Source organism: Paralichthys olivaceus, chromosome 22 (genome assembly GCF_024713975.1).
Source record: "Paralichthys olivaceus isolate ysfri-2021 chromosome 22, ASM2471397v2, whole genome shotgun sequence".
Lineage (NCBI taxonomy): Eukaryota > Metazoa > Chordata > Actinopteri > Pleuronectiformes > Paralichthyidae > Paralichthys > Paralichthys olivaceus.
In genome coordinates this window covers 17,130,001-17,154,141 of record NC_091114.1, presented here as the reverse complement: position 1 = coordinate 17,154,141, position 24,141 = coordinate 17,130,001, and the positions used below count along the sequence as shown (strand labels likewise).

Below are 24,141 nucleotides of genomic sequence, written 5' to 3'. Positions count from 1 at the left end.
GCGTTCAGCACGTCACGCTACCTGAAGCTCCACCAACGTGCTTTTATTTTGGAGCTTTGTGAACTTTAAAAAAATATATATTTATGTTTTTAACCTATTTCTGGTTTTGTGTCAATGTTTGTATTTTTAATAAAATTTTATTCAGTAAAATATCAAATAATTCACGTCTTCATTTGTGATCATTTATGAACAAATATGATTATTAAATATATAGATATAATTACACCTTATATATGTCGTTAAGTATAAATGACCGCTGCAGCTTCTTGACACTGAAACATCGTTAATCAGTTGACGTCAGTGAAAGTGAAGCTTATTGGTCCTTAGTGAGTCTCTGCTGCCTCCTGCTGGCAGCTGCTTGTCACTGTGTCCTCTGATGTCACAGCTCAGACTGTTCCTAATAAAGTGATCAATAAGTCAATGTACGTGTGTACACACAGTTTGCAGATCAGTAACTGAATTGCTGCAGGTGAAGTGACATCAGACAGTGAAACAGGTTAAATATGGATTAAACAGTAATGTGAATATTTTCTAAACAGTCGGAGGATACAGGACAGTTCAGCGAAGTTGTTGCCAAGGCAACGCCGTGTTGTTGTCAGTGTTGAAATGGTGCCTCTATAACAGCAGGCTTTTATTTTGAAATAGGCGACTGATCAATCATCTGATTAGTATTCAAAGAATGTTTAAATAATAATATAATCTTTATATAAACTAATTGATTGTTCTCTCTCTGTCTATATATATATAATGATCTATAATGACTTGTTTCCTGATGAGTCGTAATCTTGGATTAGAGTTTATTGTGACTTTTTGGATTATTGATAAAATTGTTAAACAGCTGGACACATCACTTTAAACAAGAATAAATATTTCTCAGTATCTGAACTGAAGTCTCTCATTGGACGAAGAAATCTCCCTGTCTCCATGACAACGGCGAGGTGGTCGCCTCCATCCATGAAGAAGTCGTCTCCATCAGGTTTTTTTTTTAAAGAGCGACGTCCTCAGCTCCTCACTTCCTTCTTGGGGTTACGGGGCTTGTTGCCGAGCAACACATCCATCTCTGTAACAAGGGGTGGAGTCAGCTGGGACAGAACCTGAGACAAACAGGAAGAGAGAAAAGTTGACCAATCACAGGTCAGCGTGACACAAACGACACTTATTTTTATGTTTTTTTGTTTTTGAAATTTATTTTGTTCTTTTTATTTGTAAAATCGTGCTAATGGAGTAAAAGTACTTTTACTATTGATGATGAACAGTAGGAGGAGCTACTGAGCGTTACCCTGATAGAACCGAGGTTCTCCAGCAGCTGTTCCGTGTTGGAAACTCCGAGGAGAACCGAGCTGACGCCTTCACTGCGGAGACACCACGCTGACACACACACACACACACACACACACACATAATAAACCTTCAGTTGTAAATCACAGGTGAGCAGACAGACAGGAGCAGCGTACCTATAGCGAGTTGAGCAGGAGTGCAGTTCAGTCTGACGGCCAGCAGGTGAAGGTCTTTAATTTTGCTGAGCTGCTTCTTTCCTTCATCACTGCAGAGACGCTCCTTCAGCCACGCATAACCCTACACACACACACACACACACACACACACACACACACACACACACACACACACACACACACACACACTATTGATAATAATGGTAACAGACATCTGCAGATGGCTGAAGAATGTACTTCATTTACTTTCGTGTGTATTTCAGTGTGCATGCTTGTACCTTCATGGCGGCTCGAGAACTCTCAGGGACGCCCTCATTGTATTTGCCCGTCAACAGGCCGCAGGCTAACGGGGACCAGGTCATGGCTCCGACCCCTGAGACACACACACACACCTCATGTTGACCCACATCATTAAAGCAGTTTTTATTTAAGGATGAAGTGTTAAAGTAAGTGTGTGTGTGTGTGTGTGTGTGTGTGTGTGTGTGTGTGTGTGTGTGTGTGTGTGTACCTATCTTATGGTAGAGCTCCGGCAGGTGCAGCTCCACCTTGTCTCTCTGGAAGTAGTGATATTCAGCCTGTTCACACACTGGAGGGACCAGGTTAAACTGTCTCGCTATAGAGTACGCCTCCTGAGAGACAGACAGGTGAGAGAGAGACAGACAGATGAGAGAGAGAGAGACAGATGAGAGAGAGACAGACAGATGAGAGAGAAACAGACAGATGAGAGAGAGACAGATGAGAGAGAGAGAGACAGACAGATGAATGTGTAACAGACTAATGATCAACTTTTACAAAACATGAAACACAAACAAGTTCAACAATCATCTCAGGTTTTCCTCAGGTTCTCCACCAGGTGGTGTCCTACCATGATCTCCACAGCGTTCCAGCGAGACGTTCCCCAGTACATCGCCAAACCCTGATCGATTACAAAGGTCATCGCACGGACAACCTCTGGAAACACACACACACAACAGATGTTAACAAGTTAAGTGTACGTGTGTGTGTGTGTGTGTGTGTGTGTGTGTGTGTGTGTGTGTGTGTGTACTGACCCTCCATCGGTGCGTTGAGGTCACTCCTGTTGGCGAAGACAATATCAACATAGTCCAACTGTAACCTGGATAGAGAACCACGCAGACCTACACACACACACACACACACACACACACACACACCCTCAGTGAGTGTTGGAGGACACGCCCATCTACACCTGCACCCATTGGATGGTACTAGCTGTCAATCACACTGTGGTATCAGAGGAGACATTTCTATAGAAACTACCAGAGGAGTCGCCCTCTGCTGGTCACTACATAGAAGACAGGTCCTGGACCTGGAGTCAACTTTCTGTTGTTGTGTATCAACGACCTTGTTTACCTTCAATGATGTGTTTCCGTGACAACCCTCTCTCTGTCTCTGCCCTATAAACACAAACAGAGTGAGACAGGTGGTGGACAGGTAAAGGACGGGTGAGACAGGTCAGGCAGATACTCACTGTCCCCCCCAGTAGATCTTTGTGGTCACCACATAACTGGACCTCCTGGTGGTCAAGAGACACAAGCAAACACAGAGAGAGAGTTACCATCACTTACTGTGAAAGGAGTGTGTGTGTGTCTGTGTGTGTGTGTCTCTGTGTGTGTGTGTCTGTGTGTCTCTGTGTGTGTGTGTCTGTGTCTTTGTGTGTCTTTGTGTGTGTGTGTGTGTCTGTGTGTGTGTGTCTGTGTCTGTGTGTGTGTGTGTGTGTGTGTGTCTTTGTGTGTGTGTGTGTGTGTGTCTTTGTGTGTGTCTTTGTGTGTGTGTGTGTGTGTGTGTGTCTGTGTACATCTGCTGAGTCACATCAGGATGTTTTGTGTTATTTTAGTCTTTAGTCGTCTTTATTTTCGGCGCCTGTGTTGTTGACAGTTCAAAGTCGTTCAGTGACTGAATATAAAAAGTTTCACCTCCATCCTTTCTTCTTCAGGATGTTTCCCAGAGTCGTCTCCGCCCTGAGACACATGAGACACATGAGACACATGAGACAAGAGAAAAGACGACGCCTCTGACACTGATGATTGATTCATTCACACGAAGTCACAACGAGGACGAACAGTTTGAGACGAAACAAAAACAAAATGACGTTTATATGAAAACAAATTATTTTCACAACACAAACAACCATCGTCTTCTGTTTGTCCGGGCTCGGGTCACAGAGGTAGCCGGTCCAGGGTATTTCAGATGTCCTTCTCCCCAGCTGCACATCTAGAGGTGTCCCCTGTAGCATGATGGGATACCTAGTCCCTCCAGCCAGTTCTCAATCTACCCTGGGGCCTCCTCCCGGTTGGGCATGCCCAGTAAACCTCCAGAGGAAGGGTTCGATTTCAGACTCCGCTGCCACTCTGCCTCGATCAATCATTCTGTATGAGTTCCAAGCATGGTCTCAAAAGCTTCAAACCACTGCTGACAGATTAATGAGGGCAGACAAAGGTCACTGTACGTTTGAATTCTTTGATTTATCTGCTGCCTTCGACACAGTTTATCTGAGTTCTCTTCATACTTCTGACAGGTTGCTTCAAGTCCATATCAATTTGTGTCCTCCTCAACCACCGGGCAGGTTTTAGCCTCTTTGCACTGGCTTCCAGTAAGTTTTAGAATTGAGTTAAAGGAACTTTCAATTACCTATCAGACACAACATGGTCTCGTATCCCTGCATAACCCTGTTGGCACTTTGAGATGCTCGGGCAGGGGTCAACACTCTGTCCCAAACTCTGGGCTGAGGACTAAGGGGACGCAGTCTTGAGATAACTGCTGGAGGAAACAGGCGGAGTCAGGGGCCACTTTTGAATCTGTGCTGTTGATCGCAGTGCTTTCCCAGATTTGACCTGAGTTCAGTTTTATTCTTTTATTCTTTGTACTGTTCTTACTTATATTTATAGTCTCTTATCTTTGTGTTGTATCTGATTGCCTTGTGAAGCACTTTGTCACCATTTCTAGATAAATGCTATATTTATATATTTATTTTTATTATTATAAAACTCTGCTCTGATTGGTTTTACTCCATATCGCTCCTGAAGTCCCCCAACAAACAGAGGAAGCGTCTCCAGACAGGACGGGTTCGCTGAGCTGATGTCCAGAACATATATGAGTAAATAATCAAACAGTCAAATAATCTTAAATCAGAATGATCTTTTTTATATGAACGGTCTTTGAGGGGGGAGACAGTTTGTACTGTACCTGCCTGAGGCGTAGACCTCCGCTGTGTCGAACAGGTTCACTCCACTGTCGTACGCCACTGTCATCACTCTCTCCGCCATCTACACACACACACACACACACACACACACACACACACACACACACACACACACACACACACACACACACACACACACACACACACACACACACACACACACACGCCTCATGCTGGTTATATAACAACATTTTCATGCATTCAGCACAGACACACACTAACTTGTATTTCTATCTTTACTAGGACATTATACATTTTCTCACCCTTAACCCAACACTTACTTTAACACTTATCTTAACACTTCATCCTTTCATTCAAACTTATCTTAACCTGAGTCAAAGCAAAACCACACACACCGTACCTCGTCAGAGATCTGAGAACCAAATGTCACCCATGTTCCTGTGAAGAGAAACAACATCACTGACTGTAGTGTGTGTGTGTGTGTGTGTGTGTGTGTGTGTGTGTGTGTGTGTGTGTGTGTGTGTGTGTGTGTGTGTGTGTGTGCGCACTCACCCAGTCCTAAGCAGGACACTCTTAGTCCAGATTTCCCAAGATTCCTGTCAAACAATCAGATCAATCAGTCGATCAGTGAGTCGATAAAGCAGCGTGAGGTCACTCACTGATGGTGCTTTATTAACAGCAACACAACTTTATTAATACATTTTGTGTTGACAAACTCTTTGTAAACAAATTAACTGTTAAATTGTGTCGGACGAGTGAAACATTAATGTTTGTTTCAGCCCCTTGAAATGACACGTGTGGACCACCAGGGGTCAGCAAATACAAGAAGCACAGTTTAAAGAACTAAAATGCTCCTGTTGGTTTTTAACGTAACCGACGACGAGTAGAACAGACTCTGAATCAACCGGCCAATAAAAACTACACACAGCTCGTCACATGATCCATGATTTTTATTTCACACACAACATTTGGTTTCACCTCAGTGAGAACCATAATGAAGCAGCTGTTTGTTAGCATCTCAGTCAGAGACTCCAGCTGAGCATGATGGGAGTTGTGGGCTTCAGTCAGGATGAAGTCTGACCAATCAGATGACAGATGAACTAATCATATGTCAACCAATCACATGTCAGTAGTGAGGGATTAGAGCTGAGTCTAATGAAACCTCTGCTTTTAATTAACAACCCCACAGATGGTGCAGGATATACGTTAGGAATAAGTACAGTGTGGTGGGAGTATGATTTCATTTAGAGTAGAGGACAGTGTGTGTGTGTGTGTGTGTGTGTGTGTGTGTGTGTGTGTGTGTGTGTGTAACAGGATGAAAACAACAAAAACAACACATCAGACAGTTTGACAGCAGCTAAAAATACCATCAGCTGTTTTTCAGACAAAAACACAGCGTGTCTCCTCACAGAGGTCGTTAGTTGTCACAGAAACACAGCGTCAAGGTCACGTGGTGGGGAGGGGGGGGGTCTGCCTCACCCTGTGAAACAACAACTAAACTAAAACCAAAGATTAGCTCAACCAAACCAAACCAAACTAAGTTAAACCGTGAGCATCCATCAGCATCAAATGACAAATGTTCACCGTGAATCTACATTTAACCTTCTTAGTTTCACATTGTACTTGAGGGACTAAAGCATTTTGTCTCACAAACGTACGTCCTGTCGTCATCACCTATGTGGGCGTCGTCTACCTATACTTATACTCTGACCGGTTTGTGGACGGCGTCTGACGCGGGTGTGTCGTCAATGCAAAACATCAGAACCATCCTCTTCTGGTCTGGATGAGTCTAAAACAAGTCAGTGTCTTCAAGTTCAATCCTCTTTGATGATAATCTAGTCTGGTTCATCAATACTCAGATCAGAGTCCAAGTTACTGAGTTCATACTGATCTTCCTCAGACTAAGATTTGTGTTGAGGTGTGAATCCAAACCTCAGTGAGGATCAAGAGTCTGAAACCAGGTCGTTAACAACACTGAGCTCCACCGATCAATAATCAATATCTGACCTGAGTCATCATTCACCAACACACACACACACACACCTCTCACCTGTACTTCATGTTGCTATGACGACCAAGGGCCTCCTTCATGTGGGCGTGGCCTAGCAGGGTGTGTCTGCCTGATGACTCTGACCTGACCTTTGACTGACAGATGGGGGCGCTGCTGGTGTTGGCTGCCGCTGCCCTCCGCTCCTTCAGGGGGTGCTCGCTCACGCCGCCGCCCCCACCCCCACCCACGTTACATGCAATGGACACCTGCATCCTGGTCACTATGGCAACAACCTTTAGCCTCTTTTTATTCAACGGGGTCTAAAGTCTCAAAACATCTAGTGGAAATCGCTGCTGCCACCAAGGTCGCCAGTCACTATGGTAACGATGATGAGAATTCATGAGTAGAATGTTCAAATCAATCAGCCAATCAGATCATAGCACAGGACTCCAACACACACAACTTTGTGTCCGGGAAGAAAGCGTCCAATCATCTGTCCCCCAGCTGGATGCTCTGAGGAGAAGGTGATGAAGAGTGTCCGTCCGTCTGTCGGCCAGAGAGAGGACGGGACAAACGAGCTGGAGGAAGAGTAGCAGAGAGAGAGGAGTGAAGGAAGAAGTGAAAGTGAGTGTCCGTCCTCTGGGGAGGGAGACAGAGAGAGAGAGAGAGAGAGGGAGAGAGAGAGAGAGAGAGACCCTCCCCTCCACTCAGAGCTGGTTGGCTGCACACTGGGCGACCAAGCATTTGTCAGACACAGAGAGAGAGGCGGCAGTGACAGTGATTAGATGAACATGTCACAGTGATGAGGTCATGTGACCGTCCTCCTAAACCAGACTTTTGAGCCTGTAAGACCCCAACGAGGGCCACATTACTCCAGCGGCCCCAGAGGCCATATGTGGATCCATCCACACACACTGAAAATAGTCCCTCGTCCAACCTCGGGCTGAAAAATGAAATGATCTGAATTCATGAAGTGATTTTTTAGTTGATGTCAGTCAGAGCTCTTTCACGTTCACACGTTCACACAGTGCATCTACAGGCAGCTCTCGGCGAGGGGGGGCGATTAGGGGTTCAGCATCAAGGACACTTAGGCATGTGGAAGACCGGGTTTGAACCACCGACCCTCTGGTTAGAGGACAACCGCTCTGACCCCTGAGCCACAGCCAACCCTGTTGCAGTGACATTTTCCAATTCTCCGAGCTCCAGTTTCATCATGAACCCAGGGAGGCGTGGTCTATGACACAGGATTTCTGTGATCGCCGTCAGCAGCTTGTCCCACCGTTACTGCTGCAGCTGACGTTTACACCACGAGAACATTTTAATCCAGCGTGTTTTTTAAACATGTGTGTTCTTAGTTTTTGGGTTGAGATGAAGCGAGACACTCAAGCATCAGACAGTTTGGTCGCTCTGCGTCGTGAATCCTGGGACAGGTTGGGTCGGGAAGGATCCATCGTTGGAGCCTTTGTTTCTCAGTGATGGACAAACTATTGTGCTGTGTTGTTGACGCATTTGAAGGAGCCTCTAAAGATGAACAGTGTGTGTCTCAGTTCAGGGACCACATCCTCCGGAGGCTGCATTTGATGACTGATTGTGTAACAGTGGTGCGACTTGTCCCCAGCAAATGTGTCCTTTAATCCCTGAGAATCTGAGTCCCCACCAGCTGGATCCTTCCCGGCCCAACATGTCCCATGATTCCTTAAACTTTTGAGACAAACTGTCTTTCAAAGATGATAATGGCGGCAGCAAGCGAGGCATAAAAGTCTGAAGAATCATTTTTAAATGTTATCAACCGAACAGCTAACGTTAAACATGTTAATAACGCATCAGCGTTTTCAATCAGCTGAAGAGGAACTTCGTCTGTAGCTCAGTTGCTCAGCGACGGCTTTAACAACAGTTTTATTCGTACAGTGTCCGATCATAACACACATGACCTCAGGGCTCGAGACGTGACACATTCTAAACACGGCAGTTCACACAACGAGCAGCAACTACCCAGTGATCCTGTCTCTAGCGCCACCTCCAGGACAAAGTGTCGACGGGTCAAACTCTGAATGTTGTGTGGAATGTTCCTACAGATCATCTGAGTTTCAGACCCTCCCCCACTCCTCGTCCTCTACTTCTCTCCATCACACACACGCCTCCTGCTCTGCTGTGTGTGTGTGTGTGTTGAAGATGTGGACACACACTCACAGTGAGACGCCTCAGGCTGAAGGTATGGTGTCACTAATGTGCATTAGAACAGTCGCTGCACTCGGAGACTCGTCTCAAATCCTTTGTTCCGTTTTAAAGTGGAACACAGAAGATTCTCTGTGGTTCAGAAGAGATCTCAGCTGCCGTCTCCTCTTTCTCCTGCTCTGCTCCCTCTCTCCTCTCCTCCTCCTCTGCTCCCTCTCTCTTGTTCTTCTCTTTCTCCTCCTCTGCTCCCTCTCTCCTCTCCTCCTCCTCTGCTCCCTCTCGCTTGTTCTTCTCTTTCTCCTCCTCTGCTCCCTCTCGCTTGTTCTTCTCTTTCTCCTCTTCTGCTCCCTCTCTCCTCTCCTCCTCCTCTGCTTCCTCTCTCTTGTTCTTCTCTTTCTCCTCCTCTGCTCCCTCTCTCCTCTCCTCCTCCTCTGCTCCCTCTCGCTTGTTCTTCTCTTTCTCCTCCTCTGCTCCCTCTCGCTTGTTCTTCTCTTTCTCCTCCTCTGCTCCCTCTCTCCTCTCCTCCTCCTCTGCTCCCTCTCTCTTGTTCTTCTCTTTCTCCTCCTCTGCTCCCTCTCTCCTCTCCTCCTCCTCTGCTCCCTCTCACTTGTTCTTCTCTTTCTCCTTCTCTGCTCCCTCTCTCCTCTGCTCCCTCTCTCTTGTTCTTCTCTTTCTCCTCCTCTGCTCCCTCTCTCCTCTCCTCCTCCTCTGCTCCCTCTCTCTTGTTCTTCTCTTTCTCCTTCTCTGCTCCCTCTCTTTATATTTAATTAAAGATTCATGTCTACTCGTGTCCATAGCAGCTGTTTTTTGTGTCTTTGTGTGTTTATTTGTTGTGAAGCTCAGATCTTCAGAGGTTCCATCAGAACCTAATTAGAATACATTTTGTTTTTATTTTAAAATCTGACTTCATTTCATAAGTTCATTCAAAATAATCGATAAAACCATGAAAACCAAAAGAATCAAAAATAACCATCAAATCTAATAGATCCAGTCAAATCAGAATAACCAGTGCGCACACAAACACATAGTTTAAGTTTTTTAACTAAAACGAGACCAGCAGCGAACAACCGTCTCCGATTCCGAGACTGGAAAACTCAGGACTCTTGCAGACGCCAGGAGTAACCATAGTAACAGTGACCAGTTTTAAACTAAAGCGTCTCAGTGTGGGCGGAGTCCGACAGTCCATCTCACCTGTAGGTCATGTGACTCTGCTCCATGGTGACTCCACATTCCTTCAGGTAGATCTCGAGTCGTCGTCTCTCCATCAGTCTCCTCGCCGCCTCCAAGATGTGCGACGCCAGTGCAGACTCCTCTTTCTCCTTCGTGTCTTTCTTTCCTTCACCTTTGTCTTGTTTCCCAGAATTCCCTCTGTTAACCTTTGGTTTCTTGGTAAACCCATACAGCTCCTCCACAGACAACTTCCCGCCTTTTCCTGCCGCAGCCAGCGGCCCAAGAGCGGCTCCTGCAGACACCCGACCCGCAAACATGGCTGACGAGTGAGAGGTGGCGTCTGGAACAAACAGAGACAAACATCATCATACATGTGTCACAGTATCAGAACGTTTCCATGGTGAGAGTCGTACCTGTGGAGGTGTGTGATGTCTCTCGTCCTCTCCGTCTCTGTCCAACACTCCACTGCAGCTGTCATATTAATCCTGTTGCTTTAATCCACCAATCACAGCCCAGATATCATGTCTGTGTCCTAACGACCCTCGACCAGGATTAAAAACCTGACGCTCCAAAATAACTAAATGTGCACAGATGTTAGCAAAACTAATCTGTCTCTGTCTCTCTCACACACCACAACCATTTAGGACAGAGACACACAGAGAGAAAATAACTTCACTGATGGAGTAGAACACACAAACACACCTGAACACGTCACACACACACCTGAACACGTCACACACACACCTGAACACGTCACACACACACCTGAACACGTCACACACACCTGAACACGTCACACACACCTGAACACGTCACACACACACCTGAACACGTCACACACACACCTGAACACGTCACACACACCTGAACACGTCACACACACACCTGAACACGTCACACACACACCTGAACACGTCACACACACACCTGAACACGTCACACACACACCTGAACTTGTCACACACACCTGAACACGTCACACACACACCTGAACACGTCACGCACACCTGAACACGTCACACACACACCTGAACACGTCACACACACACACACCTGAACACGTCACAAACACACCTGAACACGTCACACACACACACACCTGAACACGTCACACACACATCTGAACACGTCACACACACACACCTGAACACGTCACACACACACACACACACACACACACACACACACCTGAACACGTCAAACACACACACCTAAACACGTCACACACACATCTGAACACGTCACACACACACACCTGAACACGCCAAACACACACACACCTGAACACTTCACACACACACACACCTGAACACGTCACACACACACACACACCTGAACACGTCACACACACACACACCTGAACACGTCACACACACACACCTGAACACGTCACACACACACACACCAGAACACGTCACACACACACACACACACACCTGAACACTTCACACACACACACACCTGAACACGTCACACACACACACACACCTGAACACGTCACACACACACCTGAACACGTCACACACACACACATCTGAACACGTCACACACACACCTGAACACGTCACACACACACACACACACATCTGAACACGTCACACACACACATCTGAACACGTCACACACTCACACACACGCACCTGAACACGTCACACACACACACACACACATCTGAACACGTCACACACACACATCTGAACACGTCACACACACTCACACACACGCACCTGAACACGTCACACACTCACACACACACACCTGAACATGTCACACAGTTTGTTTTTTCTTTTCCTGCATGGATTGAATGACAGTAACATTTCAGATGTAGTGTGTGTGTGTTGCTGGTTGGCAGTATGTTGTTCAGCGGGATTAAAGATTATGTTGCCACAGAGATTACACTGTCTGAACACACACACACACACACACACACACACACACACACACACACACACACACACACACACACACACACACACTTTCTAACGTGAATTTAAAACGTACAACAACCTTTTTAAGTTTTGATGTTAATGCAAAACGTCCTCACCATAAATATGTCCAGAATTTGTAAATGTCCGCACTTTGTATAAATGTGTAAATATGTACACAGAGTCTTTGTATACTGTATATAGTATACAGCATGGTATATATACATGTATATTCACAGTATAGATATTGAGTGGTTGAATGACGTGACGCTGACTCGCTAACAGCTGACGAGCATCACGACCATCTGCTGTTTACACTGTTTGAAGGACGCTGTGAGGTCATGTGACTCAGCTGTTAACGAGCTTTAATCACCGTTAACTTTGAGGTCAACAGGTCACACGTTTGTTATGTAATTAACACATTAATTAGACATGTGACACAAGTCATGTGACACGAGTGGAGAGACAACAGAAAAAACCCTGTTTAACGGGAGTTAACCTGGTTTAACGGGAGTTAACCTGGTTTAACGGGAGTTAACCTGGTTTAAGGGACGCTGCCCTGGGTAACTGGTCGTCTCTCACTGACTCAACTGTTCACTTATTGATGAAATCGACAGAGATGTTTCTACACCAGTTTAATTACAGTTACACATGATGAAGATACAATACAACAACACAACAGTTTGATTCATGTTCCCAATAAAAACAATTCAGCTATATGTGTGTGTGTGTGTGTGTGTGTGTGTGTGTGTGTGTGTGTGTGTGTGTGTGTGTACATGTCAGGCAGCTCGGGGGCTGTAGTACGGCAGTGCTCTGATGAAGGCATCCAGTCGACTGCTGAATAGTTCACTGTCCAAACTGTGGCCCAACACACACACCGGGTTCTTCACGATGTGCTCCACATACAACTGACACACACATAGATGAGATGTTAGATCCTTCACAATAAAAGCACTGGATAACACAGAAGCTGGACTCAGACATGAACTGAAGTCTGGAGACGTTCATGTGTGAAAACAGCTCAAGAGAAAACTATATTTCAAAAGAAGTTGAAGACAAAAACATTCTACAAAAGATGAAGAAAAAAATCCTAAATCATATTTTTAGGAAAAAGTCACAATGTTCATGAATAAAAGACACTTTTGATCAAATTGTGTTAAAATATCAAGAAACTAAAGAGACTTTTTATTTATATTGTGAGTAAAAAATGAATCCACATATTTGACATGTAATAAATCACTTGTTTATTGTTTCTCACTTTTTTATGAATTAACGTGTTTTTTCAACATATTGAACAGCAGTAAGTGTGTGTGTGTTTGTGTGTGCGTGCGTGTCTTACATTGCTGTAGATGTGTTGCAGTGTGTCTCTGGCATTGCTCACAGACAGGTCTGTGTTCAGGACAAACTTCAGTCCACTGGGCGTCTCGTAGTAATGAAGACGATATTTACTGGTCTGAAAGGACAAGAAGCCATCCTTCCTGAGGACAGACAGACTGCTAAGGACCAAAGACAGACAGGTAGAGACAGACAGGTAGAGACAGACAGGCGCTGTAAAGGATACATGTCCAGAGGAGACATCTTACTGACAAATGAGCGGATGGAGAAGAGCATCCCATACATCAGCTTGAACTCCTGCAGACAGACCGAGAGACAGACATTTTAATAGCGGGTATGTTATCACCCCTGTCCGTTTGTCTGTTTGTTAGAGGGTTGACAGGATTACACAATTCAGAGACGAACTCCTTAAATGTTCTGATTTCCCAGAGACATTTGAAAACAATATATTTGTGAGTGTGGTTTGTGTGATGATGTTCGAGTTCTTCCTCTGGCTCTTCTTCGGCCCTCTCACCTCTTCCTTGGAGATCCCCGCCTGCTTCTTCCGGTTCCACTCGTTATAAAACAGACAGTTTCCATTCCGGTCGAATATGTACAGGTTGTGAACGGTCATCTGAAAGTAACATTCCATTGACAGGTCATTAAGCACCGTTCACGCTCTCTCTCACTCACACACACACACACACATATATATAACTATATAACTAACTTTAAATATCATCTCGCTGTCTCATATTTAACTGCTCCCCATACAGTGTGAAACTGTTTCCAACGTTCTTCTATTTAGTCAACATGTATGATCAATTAACAGTTCAGTTAAATCAGACATGTCTGGTTGTCGGGATCAGGCGGAAGAGAAACCGGACAATAATGTGATGAAACGTCATTTACATGTCACGCGTTCTTCTTTAAATCATTTCTAACGCATTAAACCACAATCTGCTGTAAACCCTTTGATTTCAACCTTTGATTTCAGCCTTTGAAGTTGAAGTGGATCAGACACTGTCGTCCTGCGGTGTTTACCTTCTCTTCCTGTTTCCAGCAGGACCCCGCTGCAGAGCTGTCCGCTCACATGCCTGACAACAACTCCTTTCTACGCTTTAATACATTTACTTTGGAGTTTTTCACACACGCGTCAATGATGTCATCAAATGTGAAATGTGATTAAACAGGGTTTGTTTGTGATTTCATTAATAACCATTAAACTCCGCTCACTGTGTAAATCCGGCGCCTCCTCACTTCCGCTCGTACACAGGGACAAGATGGCGGCAGCAGCGACAATGATGCTGGAGTCGGGGCAGAAATTATTTTCTAAAAACGACCTGGTTCCGGACTGGACCAGCCAGGAAGTCAGCACCGGGGTGAGTGCAGGGGCCGAGGGACCGGGTCAGACCGAACCGGACCAGGTTCAGTCCCGGTCCAGAGGTTTTTAAACAGCTAACAGAGCCTGAGTGAGACAGCACTTCTGCAGCGGCTAACAGCGGCTAACAGCGGCTAACAGCGGCTAACAGCGGCTAACAGCGGCTAACAGCGGCTAACAGCGGCTAACTCTGGTTCTGTTCGGGTCAATGAAACTTACTTCAAATAACGATATGAGCTACAAATGCTAACAGCAACACAGAGAGTTAGTTCACTGTCATCAGTCAAACTTTGAGGTGTAATGTAGATTAGACTGAGTTTCTATTGAGTCCGGGGGTTTGTTCTTATTTGACCTAAGTCTGTCTGAACCTGTCTCTCTGTCTGTCTCTCTGTCTGTCTCTCAGACAACCATCATGGCGGTGGAGTATGATGGAGGAGTGGTGATTGGTGCGGACTCTCGTACAACCACAGGGTAAGAAAAACAAAACATGTGCCCTCGACTCATTGTGTTTGTAGTAAACACTCCGTTTAACCTGTCTCTCTCTCTCTCTCTCTCTCTCTCTCTGTCTCTGTCTGTACCTGTCTGTCTATCAGAGCCTACATCGCTAACAGAGTTACAGACAAACTGACTCCGATCCACGACCGGATCTTCTGCTGCAGGTCGGCATCAACTCAGTCCGACCCAGAACCTTCAGCTTTACTTGGATGCAGAATCTTTTCATGGGAACAGGTAGAAATTTGTGAGGAACCCATCATCATGTGTTCTCTGCTGTGTTGCAGGTCTGGATCGGCCGCTGACACTCAGGCCATCGCTGACGTGGTCACCTACCAGCTGGGCTTCCACAGGTTAGACGCCGCTCCGTTTGATTGACAGCCTCACTGTCCAGTCAGTTGTGTTTAATGTTGTCTCACCCCCAGCATCGAGCTGGATGAGCCCCCATTGGTGGAGACAGCAGCTAATCTGTTCAGAGCGAGCTGCTACCGCTACAGAGAAGAGCTGTCTGCTGGGATACTGGTGGCCGGGTGGGACCGCAGGAAGGGGGGGCAGGTAGTGTATACACACACACACGTCACTTCCTGTTCCACCTCTCACTTGAATCCGGCAGATGATTTGTTGTGAAGGAGTCTGAACAGAGAGAGACACACACACTCAATTGATGTACCTGTCTGTCTTTCTGTCTGTGTGTGACCTGTCTGTCCCTCAGGTGTACTGCGTCCCCATTGGTGGGATGTTGGTGAGGCAGCCGTTGTCTGTGGGCGGCAGCGGCAGTACCTACATCTACGGCTTCATGGACTCAAACTACAAACCTGGACTGAGCAAAGACCAGTGTCTGGAGCTCACTGCTACAGGTACAGCTACAAGGCATGATGGGAGCCCCCCCCCCCCCCCCCCCCCCCCCCCCCCCACACACACACACACACACACACACACACACACACACACACACACTGGAATATTCACACAGGTGTTACTACGTCTCACCTGTCCGTCTCTGTCCTACAGCTCTGTCTCTGGCGATGGAGAGAGATGGATCCAGCGGGGGTGTGGTCAGACTGGCGAGCATCTCAGAGGAGGGCGTGGAGAGACGGGTCATCCTGGGAAATCAGCTGCCCCGATTCTCTACACACTGAACACACACACACACACTGTGACAATGCTGTGTTAACTTGTCCTCTCTGTTGTGTTAATAAAGTGTTTTTTGAATCTGTCTTTGTGGGTCTGTTTTCACTGTGAACTCGATTGATTGGTCTGAGTCATAATTGATTTTTGATTTCATCACATTTCAATCAATCAAATCCACAAATCACAATCTGTCTCATAGCGCTTTAACAAGGTGAGACATCCATTTCATCAAACAATCGTGAAAACACAGACTTCTACCAACGCTCACTCTGCAAACCTGGAGAATGTGAGGATCCTACAGAACCTGGAGAACGTGAGGATCCTACAGAACCTGGAGAATGTGAGGATCCTACAGAACCTGGACTTAACATCCTGTCTAAGGTTTAGCATCAGTCTCAGTTCATGACTGAAGATGAGAAATATTTCATTTTGAAGGTTCTTGTCTGGCACTCTTTTCTGAGTAATTATTAATATTAGTTATTGATGTTAATCTAACACTGTAGTTCCCACAGTGTCCAGCAGGTGTCGACAGTAATTGGATAAATACATAGATCGATACTTTATCAAAGTAAACAGTCAAACTCAAGAGAATAAGAACAAAAGGTCCAAATAAGAAGTTCACTGCAGTGAGAGGAAAGAAGTACTACAGAGCTGTCACTGTACAGAAGTATGTACTAATGGAGACACTGACAACACAAATATTTGCATAAAGTGATTGAACATCACAAGTAACCAAGGGAGAGTATTGAAGCCAAATATAAGTACACATTTAAAGATAATTAACTGAAGCTGTACAAACTTGTGAATAGACTAACATGTACAATTCCAGAGAGTAAAACTTCATGTACAAGTTAAAAGAAATATCAAATCAAGATAAACTGACAGTGATGGTGAAGAGTAGTTTTACTCTTTCATCCTCATCACTTCCACACCTGTCTGTCTGTCTGTTACCTGACTGTCTGTCTGCCTGTCTGTCTGCCTGTGTTTTACTTTTCTGTGATTGGGGGCAGGGTTATCACCTGTCTGTCAAACCCCTCTCTTCCTCTCTTCCTGTCGTTCTCTCTCTTTTTTTTTAAATTTCACAAACAGGTGACAGTTTCCCACAATCCACCTCTGTTCCTTCACTTTTACTCACTTCACATTTATCCATCCCTCCTGCGCTCTCTCGCCCTCTCTCCCCTTCACTCTCTCTCTCTCCCTCTGTCTCTCTCCTCCCCTCTGTCTCTCTCTCCCTCTGTCTCTCTCTCTCTCCCTCTCTCCTCTGAAAACAAATAAAAGGACAGAACACAGGGAGGAGGTGTGAGGAGGAGGGGAGGGTTGATACCTGACCCTGGTCTTTTATTCTCTTGGGGGGGGGTGACACCTTTCATCTGATATGACATCATTGTCTCTCTTTCTCTCTCTGTTCTGACATAATGTCTCTCGCCCAGTGACCGTGTGAATGAAACTTCAGGTGTGAAATTTAACACACACTACACACCACACACACAACACTACAGTACACACATAGACTACACACACATTACACTAGAAACACACACACAGATTACACACACACACACCACACACACTACACTACAAACACACACTACACACATACACACATTACACTAGAAACACACACACTAGATTACACACAGTGAAACACAGATTCAAAATATTACTTCTAGTATTATTAATGCTACTAATGCTAATATTTGAATTAGAATTTCCCTCCGGAGAATAATTGATTAATTATTAAGTATTTCTGAATCTGAATTATAATAAACAGGAAGTGATCCCTCAACCAATCACAGTCAGTGGGGTGTGGTCTCTGTGTGGGGGGTGGGGCCAGAAAACTTGTGTCCGACTCCGCAGCTTTTGTCCAAACTTTCCTCCAGACACACAAAGACACAGAGAGACAGAGAGACAGACACACAGAGAGAGACAGAGACACAGAGACAAAGACACAAAGACACAGAAACACAGAGACAGACACACAGAGACACAGAGACACAGAGAGACAGACACACAGAGAGAGACAGAGACTTAGAAAGTAACAGAGACAAACTGAGACACACGGAGACCCACCGGGACACTCAGACCCCTCTCACCACCACTAGCACCCGCTCCGTCCTCCGGTCCACCCACCGACTCCTCTCCGCTCTGCAGGCCGCCTCTCGGAGCCCCTCTCCCGACCAGGAGGCAGCCGCGCCCCGCTCGGTCCCGGAGGAGTCCCGCTGCCGGGACCGAAGCTCTCCTGCTCTCGGTGTGTCTCCCTCCGCGGATCGATCTGGAAAAAGTTCCTTTAAACTTGCTGGGTCCAATGAGGCGCGCGCAGCCGATCGAGAGCGAGCCCAGCTGACGAGCAGTGATCGATCGGTGATCGGTGATCGACGCGGGGACCGTGTGCTCGGATCTGGATCTGGTGGGACAGGGCCGGATGGAGGGTCCCGTGGCCCGGGCACAGGCCTCCTCCTGCGGGCTGCAGCTGCTGCTCCTCCCGCTGCTGCTGCTGAGCTGCTGCGGAGCAGAAGAAGGTAAGTTTGTCTCCTGTCAGCCACACTCATCAATAACACTGTCAATCACTGTGATCGATATCTGATCAGATTCCTGCTCATCTGCTTCCTCCAGTTATCAATGATCTGACAATCCATCAATGATCCGCAGTTAACAGAGGGTCACACTTTACTACAGTTTAATACACTTTACTACAGTTTAATACACTGAACTACAGTTTAATACACTTTACTACAGTTTAATACACTTTACTACAGTTTAATACACTGAACTACAGTTTAATACACTTTACTACAGTTTAATACAGTTTAATACACTGAACTACAGTTTAATACACTGAACTACAGTTTAATACACTTTACTACAGTTTAATACACTGAACTACAGTTTAATACACTGAACTACAGTTTAATACACTTTACTACAGTTTAATACACTGAACTACATACAGTAACTACAGTTAACTACACTCGACTACACTTTACTACAGTTGAGTACATTTGTATACAGTTAACTACAGTTAGTTTACTACATGTTTACTACAGTTTACTATAGTTAGATACAGTTTACTATAGTTATATACCGTTTACTACAGTTTACAACAGTTTACTACAGTTTACTGCAGTTAGATACAGTTTACTACAGTTTACTGCAGTTAGATACAGTTTACTACAGTTTACTATAGTTAGCTACAGTTAGATACAGTTTACTACATGTTTGCTACAGTTTACTACAGTTTACTGCAGTTAGGTACAGTTTACTATAGTTAGATACCGTTTACTACAGTTTAATACACTGAACTACATACAGTAACTACAGTTAACTACACTTGACTACACTTGACTACAGTTGACTACATTTGTATACAGTTAACTACACTCTACTACAATTAGATACAGTTTACTACATGTTTACTACAGTTTGCTGCAGTTAGATACAGTTTACTACAGTTAGCTACAGTTAGATACAGTTTACTACAGTTTACTATAGTTAGCTACAGTTAGATACAGTTTACTACAGTTAGCTACAGTTAGATACAGTTTACTACAGTTTACTACAGTTAGCTACAGTTAGATACAGTTTACTACAGTTAGCTACAGTTAGATACAGTTTACTACAGTTAGCTACAGTTTGCTGCAGTTAGATACAGTTTACTACAGTTAGCTACAGTTAGATACAGTTTACTACAGTTTACTACAGTTAGATACAGTTTACTACAGTTAGCTACAGTTAGATACAGTTTACTACATGTTTACTACAGTTTACTACAGTTAGATACAGTTTACTACAGTTAGCTACAGTTAGATACAGTTTACTACATGTTTACTACAGTTTACTGCAGTTAGGTACAGTTTACTATAGTTAGATACCGTTTACTACAGTTTACTGCAGTAAGATACAGTTTACTACAGTTAGCTACAGTTGACTGCAGTCACCAGCTCGTATTGATCCTGAAGTGATCAGGTAAATAAAACTTTGATCAGTTATCGATCATCAGACAGCTGCAGATGAATGTTTGGTTTTAATCAATAATCGGATTGAGTTTTATGTGATGAGAGCCTAAAGACTCAAGTGTTCTTAGTTTTAAATTCAGAGAAGAGAACTGGATGTGGTTCGTCCTCAGAACCTCAGTTCTCCAGAGGTGGAACACTGAAGAACATCAATCCACCAAGAGCTTACAGCTGACTGATGTTTCATGTGGTTTAGTTTCACTTTAACTTAAAGGTCCAGTGTGTAAGATTCAGGTGAAAGGATCTGTTGAATATAAAATAATCCTTGTGATGTTTTTACTGGAGTGTCATCAACTAATCGTACAAATGGTTGTTTCTTTACTCTAGAACGAGCCCTTTGTATTTAATACTTTCTATTTACATCGGGAGGGGGTCCTCTCTACGGAGGCCGCCATGTTTTTTACAGTAGTACAAACTGGGAAAAAAGCTAAACACCTTTTGAGTTTTTACGAAAATGAAAAGCTTTCATGGGTATTTTTCATGTTTGGAGGGGGAGGGGGAGGTGAGCGGTGTTCAGCTGCAACATGAAACATTTGGTGTTTTAATAAAGATAGAATACAACTTAGAGCTGAAGACGTGAAGGAAACAAACTAAAGACTCCACACAAACAAACACACACACACACACACACACTTTAAACAGTACATCTGGTGATAAGAGTGCATGGTGAGGACACGGAAATTACCATGACAACGCTGGTGGGATGTTTATACAAGACACTCGCTCTAAGTGTTTATGTGTGTGTTCTCAGAGTGTGTGTGTGTGTGTGTTCTCAGAGTGTGTGTGTTCTCAGAGTGTGTGTGTGTGTGTTCTCAGAGTGTGTGTGTGTGTGTGTTCTCAGAGTGTGTGTGTGTGTGTGTTCTCAGAGTGTGTTTGTGTGTTCTCAGAGTGTGTGTGTGTGTGTTCTCAGAGTGTGTGTGTGTGTGTGTTCTCAGAGTGTGTGTGTGTGTGTGTTCTCAGAGTGTGTGTGTGTGTTCTCAGAGTGTGTGTGTGTTCTCAGAGTGTGTGTGTGTTCTCAGAGTGTGTGTGTGTGTGTGTTCTCAGAGTGTGTCGTCCTGTGAGTTAGACAGTTACCAGACACAGTAAATGTTGGTGTAGTGGTTGAAGTGGGGACCTGCTGCTCAGGGGGCTGGGTCACGGGGTCGTCTGGACGTCATGATGCACGTTCCAGGTATGTTATCACATGCACCACCTGACCTTTGACCTCAGCATCACTATGCAGCGTGTCGTTTCTGTCGAATGAAGACTTTACATTCATGACGTAATCAGAGCACTGTGAGTCGCATCACCACGATGACCTCATCACAGTCATGTGACCAAGAAGTTACTCAGTAACTAGTACATGAGTGTGTGCGAGCTGTATGTCTACATTATATTTGTACATGTCTGTCTGACTCTACCTGTCTGTCTCTCAGAGGTGTTGATGAACACTAAATCAGAAACGTCCGATCTGCGCTGGACGAATCATCCTGCTGACGACCCAGGGGTACGCACACACTCACAAGTAAGCATTCAGCTAATCTTTACTATTCATCTCAATGAAGGATGCTAATCCACTGCGCTCTGTCTGTCTATGTGCAGTGGGAGGAAATGAGTGGTTTGGATGATGAGTCCAACATGGTGCGGATATATCAGATCTGCACGCCTGATAGTCCGTCCTCCTATTGGCTAAGGACTCGCTGGATCCCCCGGAGGGAGGCGACCACCCTCTACGTGGAGATCCGGTTGGTAGATTTTGTTTTTGGTCGTCTGGTTGTTGGTGGATTTTCTGTGGAGATGTAACTGAGCGTGTTCCTGCAGGTTCACCATGATGGAGTGTTCCGCTCTGAACCAGCGTCACTGTAAAGAAACCTTCAACCTTTATTACTACCAGTCCGACAGTGACGAGGCCACGCCCACTCACCCGTCCTGGATGGAGAACCCTTACACTAAAGTCGCCACGGTTGCGGCCGACCACCTGCTGCGTCACGGTGGCGAACGGCGCTCCAACATCAAACTGTTGCGTCTGGGGCCATTGCGGGGGGCGGGGCTCTACCTGGCCTTCCACAGCCAGGGTACCTGCATGGCGCTGCTGTCGGTACGCGTCTTCTACAGGAAGTGCCCGCCCCTCCACCGTGCCTTTGCTTCTTTCCCTGAAACCATCCCCCACTCTCTGGTGGAGCAGGTAACTACGCAGTAACCGTGGCAACCGAAGCTTCCAGTACCCAGCATGCCTCAGAAAACAGTTTATTTTGAAATTTAAAGTCAGTTTACTTCTGCTCTTATTTGTCAAATAAAGAAGCTTCCTGTTACTTTACAAATTAAAATCATTGAATTAACAAAGAGGTTGTTAACAAAATAAAAGCTTCATCATTAAGTGAGCTGATGAGAGTTTGTGTCATTTACAAACTTTTGTTTTCAAACGTCTGTGTGCTGTAGGCTCAGGGTGTGTGTGTGGAGAACGCAGTGACGCTGCCCGGACAACTGTCACGACCTCCCAGCATGCTTTGTGGCGAGGACGGGCAGTGGGTGGGGCAGCCCACATCCAGCTGCGCCTGTCGCCCCGGATACGAGGCGGGCGAGACCGACGTGCGGTGTCGAGGTAAGAGAGCGAAGTTTGTGAAGAAAAAATCTTGATTATTTCAGTCAGACTTTTCAAATTAAAAGCTCTGTCACATGGTAACCACATATGAGATAACGATTGTAACACGATGTCGATGTGTTGACCTGCGAAACAAAACTTTACAGAATTTTGTGAAACTAAATTGTCAGAATTCAACAGGTTCATCAGGTTATTTTACAAGTAAAAGCATCTTCAGAGATGAATTGTGTTTTTTCATTATCAGCAAATTCTTTCTATCACACGCACACACACACACACACACACAGACACACACACACACACACACACACACACACACACACAGAGTAAACAGAGAAAGGCTGGAGATGATTAGAGAGAGAGAGGTGTGTTGACAGAAGAAGGGCGAACGACATCGTGTTATTACAGAGAGAGAGGATAAAAGATACATTTTCTTTGTTGATGACTTTATTTGAAGTCTCAGATTTTATTTGCACTTCATCAGGATCAGTGTTGTGACCTTTGACACAGATGCAGTCCTCCGCAGGTCGTCTTTCCTCTTTGTTGTTTCTGCAAAGCGACATGTGATCACGTGGCGCTGATGTTCTGCGTGTGGAGGTTCCGGAGCTTGGCAGAGTAGAACCGTTGTAACAGTAGAAGTCCAGTGCTCACATTAAACTCTAATCTGACAGGAATGTGGCTCCACATGTTTCTGAAGGGCCTCAGTCAGGCTGCCGGGGGGGTTGGGGGGGCCAGCGGAGGTGGGGTCTATGATAAAAGCGGAGGCGACAGACGTTCGGTTGTTGAAGCTTCCTGTTATTCTGTATGAGGTCAGAGGTCAACTGACTGCAACCAGGATGCATTGCTAAGGGGGGTGTTGCTTCTGCTACATGTTAACCCTTGGGGGGGGTAATGTCCTGGCTGAGTGAGAAGGTCAAAGGTTAACTTTTGCTGCTTCAGCTCAGCGGGACAGTGACTGTGTGCGTGAGTGTGCTTGGCAGGAGTTGGCGTGATGACATCATGACAGCACTTTCCACATCCTGTCAAAGCCAAGGTCACTTCCTGTCTCTGTCTGTGCGGCGGCACTCTTCCCTCACTCCCTGTGATGTTCTTCCTACGGACGCCATCTCATCATCGTTCAGAAACAAAGAGACGCGTTAACATGTCTCCTCTGTCCGTCTCTCTGGACCGTCCCTCATCTGTCCGTGGCGCTCTGCTCCGAGCTCTTCGACATAAGATCTATTAGAAACGTTTTATTTGAAAAGTTTTACTGCAGCTTAGGGACTATTTTCTGCGTCGGCTTTGTTGCTGCAGAGTCGTCATGGTGACAATGTCAGATCACGTCAGTCTGACAT

General features: G+C 45.4%; 4 protein-coding genes across 14 annotated transcripts in view; 2 read left to right on the top strand and 2 right to left on the bottom strand.

The window, feature by feature from the left end:
• Positions 1 to 780: 780 nt before the first annotated feature.
• Positions 781 to 10,804, bottom strand: LOC109641831 (voltage-gated potassium channel subunit beta-3-like). Of its 4 annotated transcripts, none has more exons than XM_069518889.1 (15): positions 10,387 to 10,804; positions 9,995 to 10,313; positions 5,191 to 5,234; positions 5,039 to 5,076; positions 4,659 to 4,738; positions 3,389 to 3,433; positions 2,944 to 2,988; positions 2,826 to 2,869; positions 2,504 to 2,590; positions 2,320 to 2,405; positions 1,963 to 2,083; positions 1,733 to 1,827; positions 1,455 to 1,575; positions 1,235 to 1,368; positions 781 to 1,094 (listed from the first exon to the last, which is right to left on the bottom strand). In XM_069518889.1, the coding sequence occupies exons 2-15, from the start codon at positions 10,288 to 10,290 to the stop codon at positions 1,002 to 1,004; spliced, it is 1,329 nt and encodes a 442-aa protein (XP_069374990.1). In that variant the 5' UTR covers positions 10,291 to 10,313; positions 10,387 to 10,804; the 3' UTR covers positions 781 to 1,001. The 4 variants fall into 4 exon arrangements, with proteins under 4 accessions (XP_069374990.1, XP_069374991.1, XP_069374992.1 ...); XM_069518890.1 differs by having other exon boundaries at positions 1,280 to 1,368; XM_069518891.1 differs by lacking the exons at positions 9,995 to 10,313; positions 10,387 to 10,804 and adding an exon at positions 6,689 to 7,037.
• Positions 10,805 to 12,518: 1,714 nt separating this feature from the next.
• On the bottom strand, positions 12,519 to 16,217 carry trappc1 (trafficking protein particle complex subunit 1). 5 transcript variants are annotated; one of them, XM_020111599.2, is made up of 5 exons: positions 16,076 to 16,217; positions 13,748 to 13,846; positions 13,460 to 13,530; positions 13,238 to 13,376; positions 12,519 to 12,806 (listed from the first exon to the last, which is right to left on the bottom strand). In XM_020111599.2, the coding sequence occupies exons 2-5, from the start codon at positions 13,844 to 13,846 to the stop codon at positions 12,678 to 12,680; spliced, it is 438 nt and encodes a 145-aa protein (XP_019967158.1). In that variant the 5' UTR covers positions 16,076 to 16,217; the 3' UTR covers positions 12,519 to 12,677. The 5 variants fall into 5 exon arrangements, with proteins under 5 accessions (XP_019967158.1, XP_019967157.1, XP_019967156.1 ...); XM_020111598.2 differs by lacking the exon at positions 16,076 to 16,217 and adding an exon at positions 14,449 to 14,590; XM_020111597.2 differs by lacking the exon at positions 16,076 to 16,217 and adding an exon at positions 14,257 to 14,497.
• Positions 14,460 to 16,301, top strand: psmb6 (proteasome 20S subunit beta 6). Its single transcript, XM_020111592.2, has 7 exons — positions 14,460 to 14,594; positions 14,997 to 15,064; positions 15,187 to 15,252; positions 15,373 to 15,438; positions 15,511 to 15,640; positions 15,798 to 15,942; positions 16,097 to 16,301. Exons 1-7 carry the CDS (start codon positions 14,496 to 14,498, stop codon positions 16,222 to 16,224), a joined length of 702 nt encoding a protein of 233 aa, XP_019967151.1. The 5' UTR covers positions 14,460 to 14,495; the 3' UTR covers positions 16,225 to 16,301.
• Positions 16,302 to 18,082: 1,781 nt separating this feature from the next.
• Positions 18,083 to 24,141, top strand: part of ephb4b (eph receptor B4b) — a 15,549-nt gene continuing 9,490 nt past the window's right edge. For 2 of the 4 annotated variants that reach the window (XM_069518886.1, XM_069518885.1), the window contains exons 1-5: positions 18,491 to 18,735; positions 21,642 to 21,730; positions 21,808 to 21,950; positions 22,027 to 22,390; positions 22,645 to 22,807. In XM_069518886.1, coding sequence (XP_069374987.1) covers positions 18,639 to 18,735; positions 21,642 to 21,730; positions 21,808 to 21,950; positions 22,027 to 22,390; positions 22,645 to 22,807 — 856 coding nt within the window. In that variant the 5' untranslated portion in view covers positions 18,491 to 18,638. Of the gene's footprint in view, positions 18,736 to 21,641; positions 21,731 to 21,807; positions 21,951 to 22,026; positions 22,391 to 22,644; positions 22,808 to 24,141 lie in introns of all 4 variants that reach the window. The other 2 variants (XM_069518888.1, XM_069518887.1) reach the window with 2 other exon arrangements.